Source organism: Triticum aestivum, chromosome 4D (genome assembly GCF_018294505.1).
Source record: "Triticum aestivum cultivar Chinese Spring chromosome 4D, IWGSC CS RefSeq v2.1, whole genome shotgun sequence".
In the NCBI taxonomy this organism is placed as follows: Eukaryota; Viridiplantae; Streptophyta; class Magnoliopsida; order Poales; family Poaceae; genus Triticum; species Triticum aestivum.
Window position 1 is genome coordinate 31,151,603 of NC_057805.1, and position 13,798 is coordinate 31,165,400.

At 48.9% G+C, this 13,798-nt stretch overlaps 1 protein-coding gene and 1 pseudogene across 1 annotated transcript; one reads left to right on the top strand and one right to left on the bottom strand.

Moving 5' to 3' along the window:
• Window positions 1–3,098: 3,098 nt before the first annotated feature.
• LOC123099511 (phenolic glucoside malonyltransferase 1) lies at window positions 3,099–4,747 on the top strand. Its single transcript, XM_044521658.1, has one exon. It carries the CDS (start codon window positions 3,160–3,162, stop codon window positions 4,519–4,521), a length of 1,362 nt encoding a protein of 453 aa, XP_044377593.1. The 5' UTR covers window positions 3,099–3,159; the 3' UTR covers window positions 4,522–4,747.
• A 2,368-nt stretch (window positions 4,748–7,115) lies between these two features.
• Window positions 7,116–8,076, bottom strand: LOC123096616 (phenolic glucoside malonyltransferase 1-like; annotated as a pseudogene).
• Between the last annotated feature and the right edge of the window lie 5,722 nt (window positions 8,077–13,798).

A 13,798-nucleotide genomic window follows, 5' to 3' on the forward strand; every position in this document is an offset into this window, starting at 1 on the left:
AAAATGTACACATAAAATGTCCATGGACACGTCCGAACAAGTTCGTGGACAGGAGATAGATGTTGGCATGCATATTTTTGATCAATATAGTAGCAATTTATAGTATATATAAATAAATGCAAACCTATGCAATCACATCATGGATCAATAGTAGCAGTTGTGTAAATAAATATCTAAAATAGAGGCTTGGTGTAAACAGAAACTGTTGGGGAACGTAGTAATTTCAAAAAAATTCCTATGCACACGCAAGATCATGGTGATGCATAGCAACGAGAGGGGAGAGTGTTGTCCACGTACCCTCGTACACCGAAAGCGGAAGCGTTAGCACAACGCGGTTGATGTAGTCGTACGTCTTCACGATCCGACCGATCAAGTACCGAACGTACGGCACCTCCGAGTTCAGCACACGTTCAGCCCGATGACGTCCCTCGAACTCCGATCCAGCCGAGTGTTGAGGGAGAGTTTCGTCAGCACGACGGCGTGGTGACGATGATGATGTTCTACCTACGCAGGGCTTCGCCTAAGCACCGCTACAGTATTATCGAGGTGGACTATGGTGGAGGGGGGCACCACACACGGCTAAAAGATCAAACGATCAATTGTTGTCTATGGGGTGCCCCCTGCCCCCGTATATAAAGGAGCAAGGGGGGAGGTGCGGCCGGCCAGGGAGGAGGAGTCCTACTCCCACCGGGAGTAGGATTCCCCCCTTCCAAGTAGTAGGAGTAGGAGTCAAGGAAAGGGGAGAGAGAAGAGAAGAGAAGGAAGGAGGGGGCGCAGCCCCTCCCCCTAGTCCAATTTGGACTAGGCCTTGGGAGGGCGCGCAGCCTCTCCTCTCTCATTCCCCTAAAGCCCAATAAGGCCCATATACTCCCCGACGAATTCTCGTAACTCTCCGGTACTCCAAAAAATACCCGAATCACTCGGAACCTTTCCGATGTCCGAATATAGTCGTCCAATATATCGATCTTTACGTCTCGACCATTTCGAGACTCCTCGTCATGTCTCCGATCTCATCCGGGGCTCCGAAGTACCTTCGGTACATCAAAACACATAAACTCATAATATAACCGTCATCGAACTTTAAGCGTGCGGACCCTACGGGTTCGAGAACAATGTAGACATGACCGAGACACGTCTCTGGTCAATAACTAATAGCGGAACCTGGATGCTCATATTGGCTCCCACATATTCTACGAAGATCTTTATCGGTCAAACCGCATAACAACATACGTTGTTCCCTTTGTCATCGGTATGTTACTTGCCCAAGATTCGATCGTCGGTATCTCAATACCTAGTTCAATCTCGTTACTGGCAAGTTTCTTTACTCGTTCCGTAATACATCATCCCGCAACTAACTCATTAGTTGCAATGCTTGCAAGGCTTATTGTGATGTGCATTACCGAGTGGGCCCAGAGATACCTCTCCGGCAATCGGAGTGACAAATCCTAATCTCGAAATACGCCAACCCAACAAGTACCTTCGGAGACACCTGTAGAGCACCTTTATAATCACCCAGTTACGTTGTGACGTTTGGTAGCACACAAAGTGTTCCTCCGGTAAACGGGAGTTGCATAATCTCATAGTCATAGGAACATGTATAAGTCATGAAGAAAGCAATAGCAACAAACTAAACGATCAAGTGCTAAGCTAACGGAATGGGTTAAGTCAATCACATCATTAGGAATGACAACTCATGTCTATGGTTAGGAAACATAACCATCTTTAATTAACGAGCTAGTCAAGTAGAGGCATACTAGTGACACTCTGTTTGTCTATGTATTCACACATGTATTATGTTTCCGGTTAATACAATTCTAGCATGAATAATAAACATTTATCATGATATAAGAAAATAAATAATAACTTTATTATTGTCTCTAAGGCATATTTCCTTCAGAAACAACATATAAAGAGGTCAAGGATCGATCACCATACGTTGTGCTTTGTTAAGAAACGAGTTACTTAGGGCCTGTTCGGTAGCTGGCCAGCTTCGAGATTCATGAAATTTTCGCTGGAGCTAGCTTCCCAGATTTGAATAGGATCTACGTACAAAAATGGGAGCGGCACTTCTGGCGATCAGCGGGAGTTAGGCTAAATTACATAGGAATGCCACCGCGAAGTGACTCAAGGGGCACCTACCGGTTTGCTATGTTCTCTCTCCCCTCTTATTACGTCCTGACGAGGCGACGTGGAGAGATCGCTACCTTTCCCTCTGTACTGGGCCAAGCCCAGCCTCTCTTCTCCTGTGTCTGACCGGGCCTAAGGCCACTTTACGTGTTGAGTTGGCTCGGCTCCAGCCCGCCCATGCAGGTTGGCCTGCCGGCACGCACCAGAAGCTGGAGTTAGCGAGCCGAACAGTTTTCATCGATCGCGATCCTGTGAAAGAAGCCAGCATCGAGAAATAGAAGTGAGATTTGCGGATCCACTGAAGCTAAAAGGCAATCGATGTCGATGCTGACGGCCCTCACCTGTTTAGCTCCAGGTCACCGGTTCAAACCCCGGATAGTACCATCTGGTGCTGTTCCACAAGGCATCTGGTGCTCTTGATACATATCCCTCTCTTAGTGCGCGCACTAGCATAATTAGTTTACCATCATCATCACTTTATTTACGGCAACATCTAAAACCATGCATGACTGTCTTCACATACTTCATCCATTTTAAAATATAAGTCTTTTTAAAGGCTATGTATATAGATATATATTCTAGAGGGTAGATTCACTCATTTTGTTCCGTATCTAGTCGCATTGTAATCTCTAAAAATAGTTATATTTAGGATACGAAACCGTTGTACCCGATTTGTCTACAAAGAGTCAAGGGCAGGTTCGAATGGCTAGCTAGCTAAGCTAAGCTAGTTTGGTCACATCAGTCAACAAGGGCCTCGCAACCACCGGAAAACTCGAAATCTACTTGCCTAGCAGTAGAATTTTCTCGAGAATTTTCTCAAAAAGAAACTAGCAGTGGAAAAGTCGTATTTACCAGCTCCGCTGAGCACCACCACCAACCGAGCTTGGCACGTTATCGTCGGAGATGGTGTCTGCAGGCCATACAAGGCCTCGGTTAGCCTGGGACTGGGAGTATTAAGATTGCGTCACAACGCGACGAAGCTATATATAGCTTGCTCTGCTTCATCACAAGTACGCATACCTAACAGCGGCAATGGCGCCAGCGCAGCAAGCCTCGCCACCCCCGATTCTCAGCGTCCTCGACACCACTCTCGTAGCGCCCTCGCCCAGCGCCGGCGCCGCCCCGCCGGAGTCCTCCCTCCCGCTCACCTTCTTCGACGTCTTCTGGCTTAACCTCCCACCCGTCGAGCGCGTCTTCTTCTACCGCCTCGCCGCCGACGCCGACGTCCCCGCCATCCTCTCCAACCTCAAGACCTCGCTGTCCCAGGCCCTCCACGCCTACTACCCGCTTGCCGGCCGCCTCCGCCTCACGCCCGGGACGGCTGACCGCTACGAGGTCTACTACCAGCCTGGCGACGGTGTCACCTTCACCGTCGCCGAGTACCGTGATGATGTTGACGTCGATGAGCTGGCCATCGACCAGCCGAGGGAGATCATCAGGATCGCGCCGCTCGCACCGCCACTCCCCAAGGGCGGCGCGGTGCTCGCGCTGCAGGCCACCGTGATGCGCCGTGGCCTCGCCATCGGCATGGCCGTGCACCACGCCGCCTGCGACGGGGCGACCTCCACGCGCTTCCTGCACACCTGGGCGGCGGCCAGCACCGGCGCCGTCGGCCCACCACCCCCTGTCATCGACAGAACCCTCGTAAAGGACCCAACGGGTCTCTACGACGTCTTCGTGAAAGCCAAGCCGACCGCCGGCGAGATGGACCGCGTCAAGACGTGGGAGCACCGACTCCTCGCCACGTTCACACTGTCCAAGGAAGAGATACAACGCGTCAAGGACGTGGTAGCCAGCGAGGCCGGGCGGCGAGGCGCTACGCCGCCGCGATGCTCCTCGTTGGTGGCCACCTTCGGCTTCATGTGGTCATGCCACCAGCGAACTAAAGATACAGGAAGCACCGGCGCAGACCCGACATACTTGCTCTTCCCCGTCGACCACCGCTCACGGATGAAGCCTCCCGTCCCGGAGGAGTACCTCGGCAACTGCGTCGGCATCGCCACGCATGCCGCACCCATGGACCAGCTCGCGGCAGCCGGCGCCGGCGGCCTCTTCATCGCGTGCACGGCGGTAGCTGCGGCGATCGACGAAGCGGTGCGCGGCATCGGCTCACCTGAGACAGTTGCGTTGTGGATGCATCGGGTCAGGGAGGCTGGCGTCGCCGGCATGTGGACGGTGGCCGGGTCGCCGAGGTTCCGCGTGTACGAGGTGGACTTTGGGTTCGGGCGGCCGGCCAAGGTGGAGATCGTGTCCGTGGCGAGAACCGGCGCCATGGCGGTGGCAGAGGGCCGGAGCGGCCGCGGCGGCATCGAGGTGGGCATCTCTCTGCCGGCGGCCGGCATGCAGAGCTTTCAAATGTGCTTCCAAGATGCCATTGACTGGCTTCACCAGTAAACAAGTGATGCATATCATTTTTCCTTTTTCTTGTGGTAAATCAAGTGATAGTATTACGTATAATGTGCAATTATGCATACCCGTAAGGCCGTAAGATAAGTACGTACGAAGTTCATCATGTAATACGTACGATGTTATAGTGTAAATTGATACGTACACTTGACTTGAGGTTGAGGTCTCTTGAGGAGCTATATAGCATTGCGTTGGTTGTGTTCAGATACGGGAAGTGGTGGCCACTGATGTATTTTGGTTCAATTTCATTCTGGAGATACTATATAATATCTACAAATTTCTCTGCGGTACGTAACAGCTGCCAAAGTCGTGACGTTCACACAGTTAGTGAACGCTCTCCACAACACGGCGATGAAGTTTGAGATGCACCGAAAGGATCAAAGTCACCAGACAGTCGTGGAACACGTACTATTTCTACTCGTGGACAAAAATGGCCAATAGACGATGACGTACCAGTACCATACGGATCGCTTTCGGAGGCTACGTACACGCGCATGCATAGCTCAAGATAGCCCAAAATTATAACAGGCTCGATGGAAACCTTTCCGCCTGTGGGCTTGTGGTCGTTTCTTCTTCTATGCAAAGCGACACAACACACCTTCTTTCGTGCAATGAGTCTTGGCATCCGATCTGAATTCAGTGCATGCACGTAACCTCACATGTCCTCAGCCATTTGCAGGTTAGCCGCGGGGACAGTTCTAGTGCTCTAAGATTAGCTATCAGACGTGCATTCTAGTACAACCCTCCATGCCGTGTCGGGCTGAGTTTGTGCGCACATCCGCATAGGTGTCGCCATCTTATTTGTTTATTCGTTGTCTTCATCCAAGTTGAATTATTGTACCCTTCTTCGGTAAGAAATATAGTATAAGTGTTAGCATTTTGATTGGAAATTTAAGTTTATTTACACTCTGGATGCTCTTCTGCTAATGCAGATATTACTTAGCCTTCTCGTTATTTTCGTTAACCATAAACCCTATATAACACCAGATACACAATGGCGCCTCAGGACCCAAAGTCGCTCCCGCGGACGGCGCGGGAGAAAGCCCTAGCCGCCACCACCAGCACCCCACTGATGTGACCCGGTGTAATATAAATTCCGAGGTCTTTGATGTTTCGACTGAAGCCGGTATTGTTCAAAAATACACTGCATATACACCTGATTACATACGGCCAAGCACGAAGATGAACATGCACTAGTAAATTGGTATGGTCATGCAAACTGTTGTGTTGGAGACCACGTGCATAGATGAGGAAAAGAAGGGCGTTCAGTTTGAGATTAAATGCCATTTGGATTACATTCGCAAAAAAAATGCCATTTGGATTAGGCTTGCATGTGGAGGAAACCAAGGAAAAGAGCATCCTAATTATTTTGGTAAGCTACGATTATAAGATGGCATGAAGGAGTCCGTGAGCCATCGTGATTGTTTCCTTGGCAGTACTACTATTTGCTACGCCGGAAATAAAACAAGAAGAATATTTATGTTTCTTTTTCTGCCCCGGAAGGAAAAGATAAACATGAGGATTCTATTTATTTAGGAATTATTCAGCTTAAAGACGTTGGCTGGGGTTCACCACAGCCAAGGAAGAAGCCAGCGACCCACCAAGTTGCGAAAGACAGATATTTCTAATGCAACGGTAATACAAATATGTGTTTTATAAGGGTAATACCGGTGTCACTAATTCATTACGTTTTAGAAAACTTTTTTTGGCCGAATCTTAGTATTATATGCTTATTTTTGCATAGTAATAATACATTTTTGATATATACATACGTATAGTGCGTATATGTATTGTATGCATGTATAAAAATATACAGACATATGTGAGATTGCACATACAATCACTAACCATTCCATGCAAATATGTACACTTCAGAATGCACCATGCACGATCTTCATCGATCATCGATCAGCACAGACACTCTCTTATACCCATATAATACATACACATGCACTTACCTAGTACTCCATCCGTTCCCAAATATTTGTGTTTTAGAGATTTCAAATGGACTACCACATACGCATGTATATAGACATATTTTAGAGTGTGGATTCATTCATTTTGCTCCGTATGTAGTCACTTGTTTAAATCTCTAGAAAGACAACTATTTAGGAACGGAGGGAGTACATGCATGGCCGGAATGCGTACGTAGGTTACACCCTCGCACCTAGCCCGTCAATCGAAATGATTCAGGACTGACCCAAACTATTATAACCGGGGCTTCCCTTCAGAAAAAAAATTACCACAACTCAGAGACCTAACACAATGCTATCACTTTTAGGGTATTTTTTTTCGCAAATCACTACCAATTCAAGTTAGTTTCCGCTTTGGCACGTTTATGACAGGGTGGGCCCACCCGTTAGCTAGGGCGGATGTGGCACAAATAGTCAACTCCATTACTTTTGACCATTATGACATTCTAGGAGGGCCCACATGTCAGCAACCGGGAGGGTCCTACTTGACAGTGAAATAACACAAATTTTATTAGAATGAAAAATGATCTGATCCAGGGTTTGAACTGGCAACATGGAGTTAAACAGATGAGGGCTGTCAACATCAGCTGCCTTTTCTTGGCCGCACCACTATCTTATACACCCATTGTCTAAATACACATTTTGAAAAGTTGAAAAATAAAAATTCCGCGTGTATATCCGGACGAGGTCATCGACGTCAACGTCATCACGGTACTCGGCGACGGTGAAGGTGACGCCGTCGCCCGGCTGGTAGTAGACCTCGTTAGCAGTCAGCCGTCCCGGGCATGTGGCGGAGGCGGCCGGCGAGCGGGTAGTAGGCGTGGAGAGCTTGGGACAGTGAGGCCTTGAGGTTGGAGAGGATGTCGGGGACGTCGGCGTCGGCGGCGAGGCGGTAGAAGAAGACACGCTCGACGGGTGGGAGGTTGAGCCAGAAGACGTCGAAGAAGGTGAGCGGGAGGGAGCACTCCGGCGGGGCGGCGCCGGTGCTCGTCCAGGGCGCCACGAGAGTGGTCTCGAGGACGCTGAGAATCGGGGGTGGCGAGGCTTGCTGCGCTGGCGCCGGACGTGGATTTTTAGAACACCTGCACCCCGGCCCTGGTATCCTGGTTGTCCAATATTGCTTTAAGATCTGTGCAACACAACTAACTTTCCATATAAAATTTTCTCTTTTTTGTTTCTCTCACATAAAAGATGTTTTGAAGTTCAAACCTTTGCAGCGTGGCAAAACTTTCTATCTAGAATTTAGGATAAATCATTTTTTGTATATTTATGTTTGACAAAAAATTCTGAAAGATTTATCCTAGATTCTAGATAGAAAGCTTTGCCACGGTGCAAAGGTTTGAACTTCAAAACATGTTTTATGTAAGAGAAACAAAAAAAGAGAAATCGATTTGCACGAATCGCGATGCGAAGAATGGATGGCTAGATAGAGAGGGCCTGGGTGCAGGTGTTCTATTATATATTTTCCCGCTGGCGCCATTGCCGCTGTTAGGTACGTGCTTGGTGATGAAGCAGAACAACTATATATATCTTCGTCGCGTTGTATGGCCTGCTGAAGTACCGACGCCATCTTAATACTCCCAAGTGTCAGGAGGCCATCTCCGACGATAACGTGCTAGTTTGATGGTGGTGCTTGTTAGAGTTGTGTCGAATATTGTATACAAGGTAGGTTACAGTTGGACTCTGAGTTGTATTGTGTTTAGATAGGATATGGAGTCGTGTCCTAGTAGGACACTTGTATCCTAGGCCTCTCATATATAGTGGCAAATTTGACAATTTTGACCTGGAAACGAAATAAATTCACAGAATGAACTGGGTGCGAAACTATTTCACACCCCTGACCCTTTTGTGTAGCGCCCGCCACGCCGGCGCCACACCCTACGGTGCAGCGCCTAGCTCCGGGGCGTTGCACCTCTGTCCACCGTGGCAGCCCATGGGCCCGCACCCAGCAGTGCAACGCCTCCGAGCTAGGCGCCACACATGTAATGTGCAGCGCCTAGCCGCTAGGCGCTACACGTGTAATGTGCAGCGCCTAGCGGCTAGGCGCTGCACTGTGACTTATCCAGCCACTTGGTTGGCCCCCCTCCCCCACCCCCCCACCACACACTCTCTCACTCTCCCCCCGAGCTTTGCCCCCTCTCCCACTCTCCCCCCTCTCAAATCTTCTTCCAAATCTTGCAAATTTGAAGAATTTGTCCGTGGATTTCGAAGTCAAACCCTCCCTCAAGGTAATAATCTTCGATCCCCTTGTTTTGATTGAAGTAAAGTTCTCCCATTGCTCATTTGTTGGTAGTTTGGGGAAACCCTAGTTTTGTTTGGATCTAGAGATTTGCATGGAGATGTGAGATGTTTGTTTGCCAATTTCTATGATTAGGCTTTGTTAGTATGCTAGGGTTATTCTTATGGGTGTTCTTATGTTGGTGCTAGGGTTAGGTTTAGGGCTAGGGTTATGGTTAGGGTTATGGTTATGGTTAGGGTTAGGGTTATGGTTAGGGTTAGGGTTGTTGTTTCATATATATATTAGGGTTTGTATTCGGTGTTAATCCATGGATTAGTACTCATGGAAGCAATGTTACCTTGTGTTCATTGCTTATAGGGATGGGAAGAACATGTGTGTTTGTTCATCATGGGGACAAAGACGCCTTTTTGAAAGGCAATAAAGAACCGGACCCGGATGAGTTTGACATGGTGTTTGATAGTAGTCCTAGCTATGCGGAGCTCTTGCAACAAGTTAGGAAAGATTTGAATTGGATGGACCCTAGTGATATCATTGAGTTGGAGGGAAGGCATAATGTTGGTTTTGGAATGCACATCCGTTGGAAGACAATGCGTGTAAACTCGGAGCAACGTTGGGTTGCATACAAGGAGACGGTGGCCGAATCACTAGACAAGGCTCTTGAGTTATTTGCAACGAAGAAGGTTGATTCAAGTTTGCATTTGGACTTGAACCGGAACCCCTCCCCTTTGGTTGCTAGTAGCCCCCCATCCTTGAAGCGAGATGAAATTGTTGAACCTCTTTTGACCCAAGAAGTGAGGCCAACATTGAGCCCTTATAGAAACAACCAAGATGAATCTTTGCAAGAGGACAATGATGAGTATGCGGACGATGACAATGAAGTTGATCTCCATGACAACAATGTGGGTGATCTCGACAAATATCATTTGCAAGAGACAATGGACCATTCCATCCCTTTTTCCCGTGCATATGCATCGGACTCGGATGACGATGGTCCCGATGAACAAGTTGATGCGGAGGGGTTCACGGTGAAGGAGGCCGAAGCTTTCGAGAAGGTATTTGGTCGGGATCATCGGACTACATTGTTCAAGGATGTTAGTCTCGCGGATGAAGCCGTGGTAGATGGTGGCCAATGTGTACCTCTTGGGGTTAGGCCAAGCTCTCACCGTGATTTGGTAGACGACAAGAACCGGATTGCTAAAGGTTCTAAGTTCGACAGCTTGTTGGATTTGAAGATGTGGCTCGACAACTACTCGGTTACGCATTATCGTCCACACAAGGTGGTGCACTCGGACGTCAATGTGCGCTACACGGTTGCATGTGCATGTGAAGATGAAAAGGAGGTCCAACTTGGACTTACAAGAGGCCGTGGTGGTGGTAGAGGTCGTGGAAAGGAGGTCCAACAAGGAGTGGCAAGACGCCGTGGCGGTTGTCCGTGGATTGTGCGTGCAAGACCATGGAAAGGAGGTCCTACTTGGCATGTAGTGAGTTGTGTGCCAACTCACATGTGCCAAGGCAAAAGGGTGGATGGCAAGATTGTGTCCGAAGACCACAAACAACTCACGTCCGAGTTCATCGCTTACAGGCTCTCCAACTCAATATCCACACTTCCAACAATGAGCGTCCAACATGTCATTGACCTTGTGAAAGCCATCTTTCATTACAAGGTGAAATACGGCAAGGCATGGAAGGCGAAGCAAGCCGCATTTAAGATGTTGTATGGTACATGGGAGGAAGCATACAACCGAATCCCTAGGTTGTTGTTAGCCATGGCCGCGACAAACCCGGGCATGGTTCATGTGGTCGAGCCTCATGGGCACCAAACAACGGTTCATGAAGGAAGGAAAGTCAGAGTATTTGGCCGTGCTTTTTGGGCGTTCGAGCAATGTGTGAGGGCTTTCGAACATTGTAGGCCGGTCATCGCAATTGATGGCACGTTCTTGACCGGACAATACAAGGGCACCTTGTTGGTTGCGATAGCAAGTGATGCCAATAACCGGGTGTTGCCATTGGCATTTGCTTTGGTTGAGGTGGAAAACAATGACAACTGGGAGTGGTTTCTGCATCTTTTGAGGACGAAGGTGTTACCCGCTCAAAGGGAAATTTGTGTCATATCGGATCGGAATCAAGGAATTCTTAACGCCGTGGAGATTGACATTCCCGGGCATGCTCCGTTGCACCATCGCTGGTGCATGAGGCACTTTTGTTCGAACTTCTATAGGGCATGTGGCCTTAAGGAGTTGGCCGATGATCTTCAAGATTGTTGTCTCGCTTTCTCCGATAAGCGCTTCGCCACTTTGTACAACAAATTGCTCGCACACAAAAAACTTGATCCCGGGGGTCAAGAGTTTCTCAATAGGCACATTCAATACCGGAACAAGTGGGCACGTGCTTTTGATGAAGATGGCCGGAGATACGGTCAAATGACAAGCAATATGGCCGAATGCTTCAATAGGGTGCTCAAAGGTGCACGTGGATTACCCGTGACGGCAATAGTTCAATACACATTTGACAAGATGAATGCGTACTTTGTAAAGTACTCGATGGAAACCGATGCACAGATAGCGGGTGAGAACCCACGGAAGTACAAGTACAAGTTCCCACCCAAAGTTGATGAATGGTTGCTATTTCAATCACGGAAGGCGGACTCAGAAGAAGCTATATTATATGACAATGAAGAGTGGAAGTACGAAGTGAAAGAGCCAGGAGGAACCACAAATGATGGCCGGCAACATGGAGGTCGGGCTTTCAAGGTGTCGTTAACACAATGTGATTGCACTTGCGGGAGGCCATTGTTGCTTCATCTCCCATGCTCACATTTGTATGCCGCCGGCCGCGTTAGGAATGTGGACATCAATCACCCACGCACCGTGAGGGAGTCGGAGTTCTCAATCATGACGGTCAAGAAAACATGGGCTCCCCGCTTTCACCCATACTTTGACCAATCACAATGGCCGGAGTATCATGGAGTTCAACTATGGCCGGATCCGGAGTTGAAGGTTGTTAAACGGGGTAGACGTAAGACAAAGCGTCTTAGAGGCGACATGGACGGATGGGGCCATGGTGGGCGCCGCGAAGCGGGCAACGACCAATTCCAAGAGCCTCGTGAGAGCTCCCGTTGTGGGGAGTGCAAAGGTCATGGCCACAACAAAAGAAAATGTACGAAACCAAGGAAAAGGTCCAAGAAAAATGATGGAAGCACAAGCCAACATGGAGCTACACAAGGGAGCCAACCAAGTGGTAGCCAACCTAGTGGTAGCCAACAAGTGCCAAGCCAACCAAGTGGTAGCCAACCTAGTGGTAGCCAACAAGTGCCAAGGCAACCAAGTGGTAGCCAACAAGTGCCTAGCCAACCAAGTGTTAGCCAACAAGTGCCAATGTAACCAAGTGGTAGCCAACAAGTGCCTAGCCAACCAAGTGTTAGCCAAAGAGGATCTAGGCAACAAAGAGGTCGGCAACTTGGACTTACAAGAGGCCGTGGTGGTGGTCTCGGCTGTGGTGGTGGAAGAGCTCGACGTGGTGGTAATGGCCGTGGTGATGGTCTCGGCCTTGGTGATGGTCTTGGCCTTGGTGGTGGACTTGGCCGTGGTGATGGACAAGCGCAAGTTCATTATAGAGGAATGTTTGGATACCTAGATGGACCATTTTCGTATGTTCCTCACTAACTATAATGTATCATATGTTCTTGTTTTTTCATATGTTCTTCTTTTTCATATGTGCTTCCATTTGTTCTTATTGTCCTTACTAACCATTATGTTCCACTCATTGTAGGTATGGCGGCTTCCCAACCCAACAAACCAACGATGAAGGAGGATGGCAAAGATGAGATGGCCGGATGGTGGGAGAAGGCTGCGAAGAAGCTTAGAGAGGAGGATGCAGCCAAGCTAAAGAAGAAGAAGGAAGAGGAGCTTGAGAAGGAGAGGAAGCGAAAACAGAGTGCGGCAAATGCGATGCGCGCTAGGGAGCAAGCGTTGATGAGGAAAGTTGAGGAGGCAGAGAAGAAGCGTCAACAGGATTTTGAAGAAAGAACCATGAAGCTTTGGGCAATTGCAGCTGAAAAAGAAGAGAGGGACAATCAGATATTCATGGAGAGGGTGGTTAAGGAGGCTCACCTCATAAGAAAAAGGGAGGAGGAAGAGGAAGAAGAGAGGAAGAAGAAGAAGGGAAAGGGGCCTTGCTCTACGCAATAGAGCTATGTCTCCTCTTCGATTTGGTTGTGAACTACTATGTGCCGTGAACTACTATGTCTCCTCCTCGATTTGGTTGTAAGAACTACTATGTGCGGTGAACTACTATGTCTCCTCCTTGATTTGGTTGTAAGAACTACTATGTGTCGTGAAGTACTATGTGTTATGAACTACTATGTGTCGTGAAATACTTGGGCGCTGCAATCTACCATGTGGCGCCTAGCTGCTGTGGCTCTATGGATAGCTAAAAAATTCACTAAGTCCAAGTCCAAGTGCCTCAAAATGTAGAGTACCTTCTGTTCTGGCTGCATAGCTACAGACCAGTGCAGCGCCTAGCTAGGAGGCGCCACACTGTACAGTGCAGCGCCTGGGTGCTAGGCGCTGCACTGTATAGTGCGGCGCCTCCATGCTAGGCGCTGCACGAACACTTAGCGAAATTTTTGCCTGAAACTGGAGGCATACCTTAGAGTGTGGCGCCTCCAAGCTAGGCGCTGCATATGTCTGTAGCTATCCAGAGAGCAACAGAAGTATGGCTAGTTACAGACATATGCAGCGCCTAGCACGGAGGCGCCACACTCTATAGTGCAGCGCCTGCGAGCTAGGCGTTGCACTGTAGAGTGCGGCGCCTCCAAGCTAGGCGCTGCATATGTCTGTAGCTATCCAGAGAGCAACAGAAGTATGGCTAGTTACAGACATATGCAGCGCCTAGCACGGAGGCGCCACACTCTATAGTGCAGCGCCTGCGAGCTAGGCGTTGCACTGTAGAGTGCGGCGCCTCCAAGCTAGGCGCTGCATATGTCTGTAGCTATCCAGAGAGCAACAGAAGTATGGCTAGTTACAGACATATGCAGCGCCTAGCTTGGAGGCGC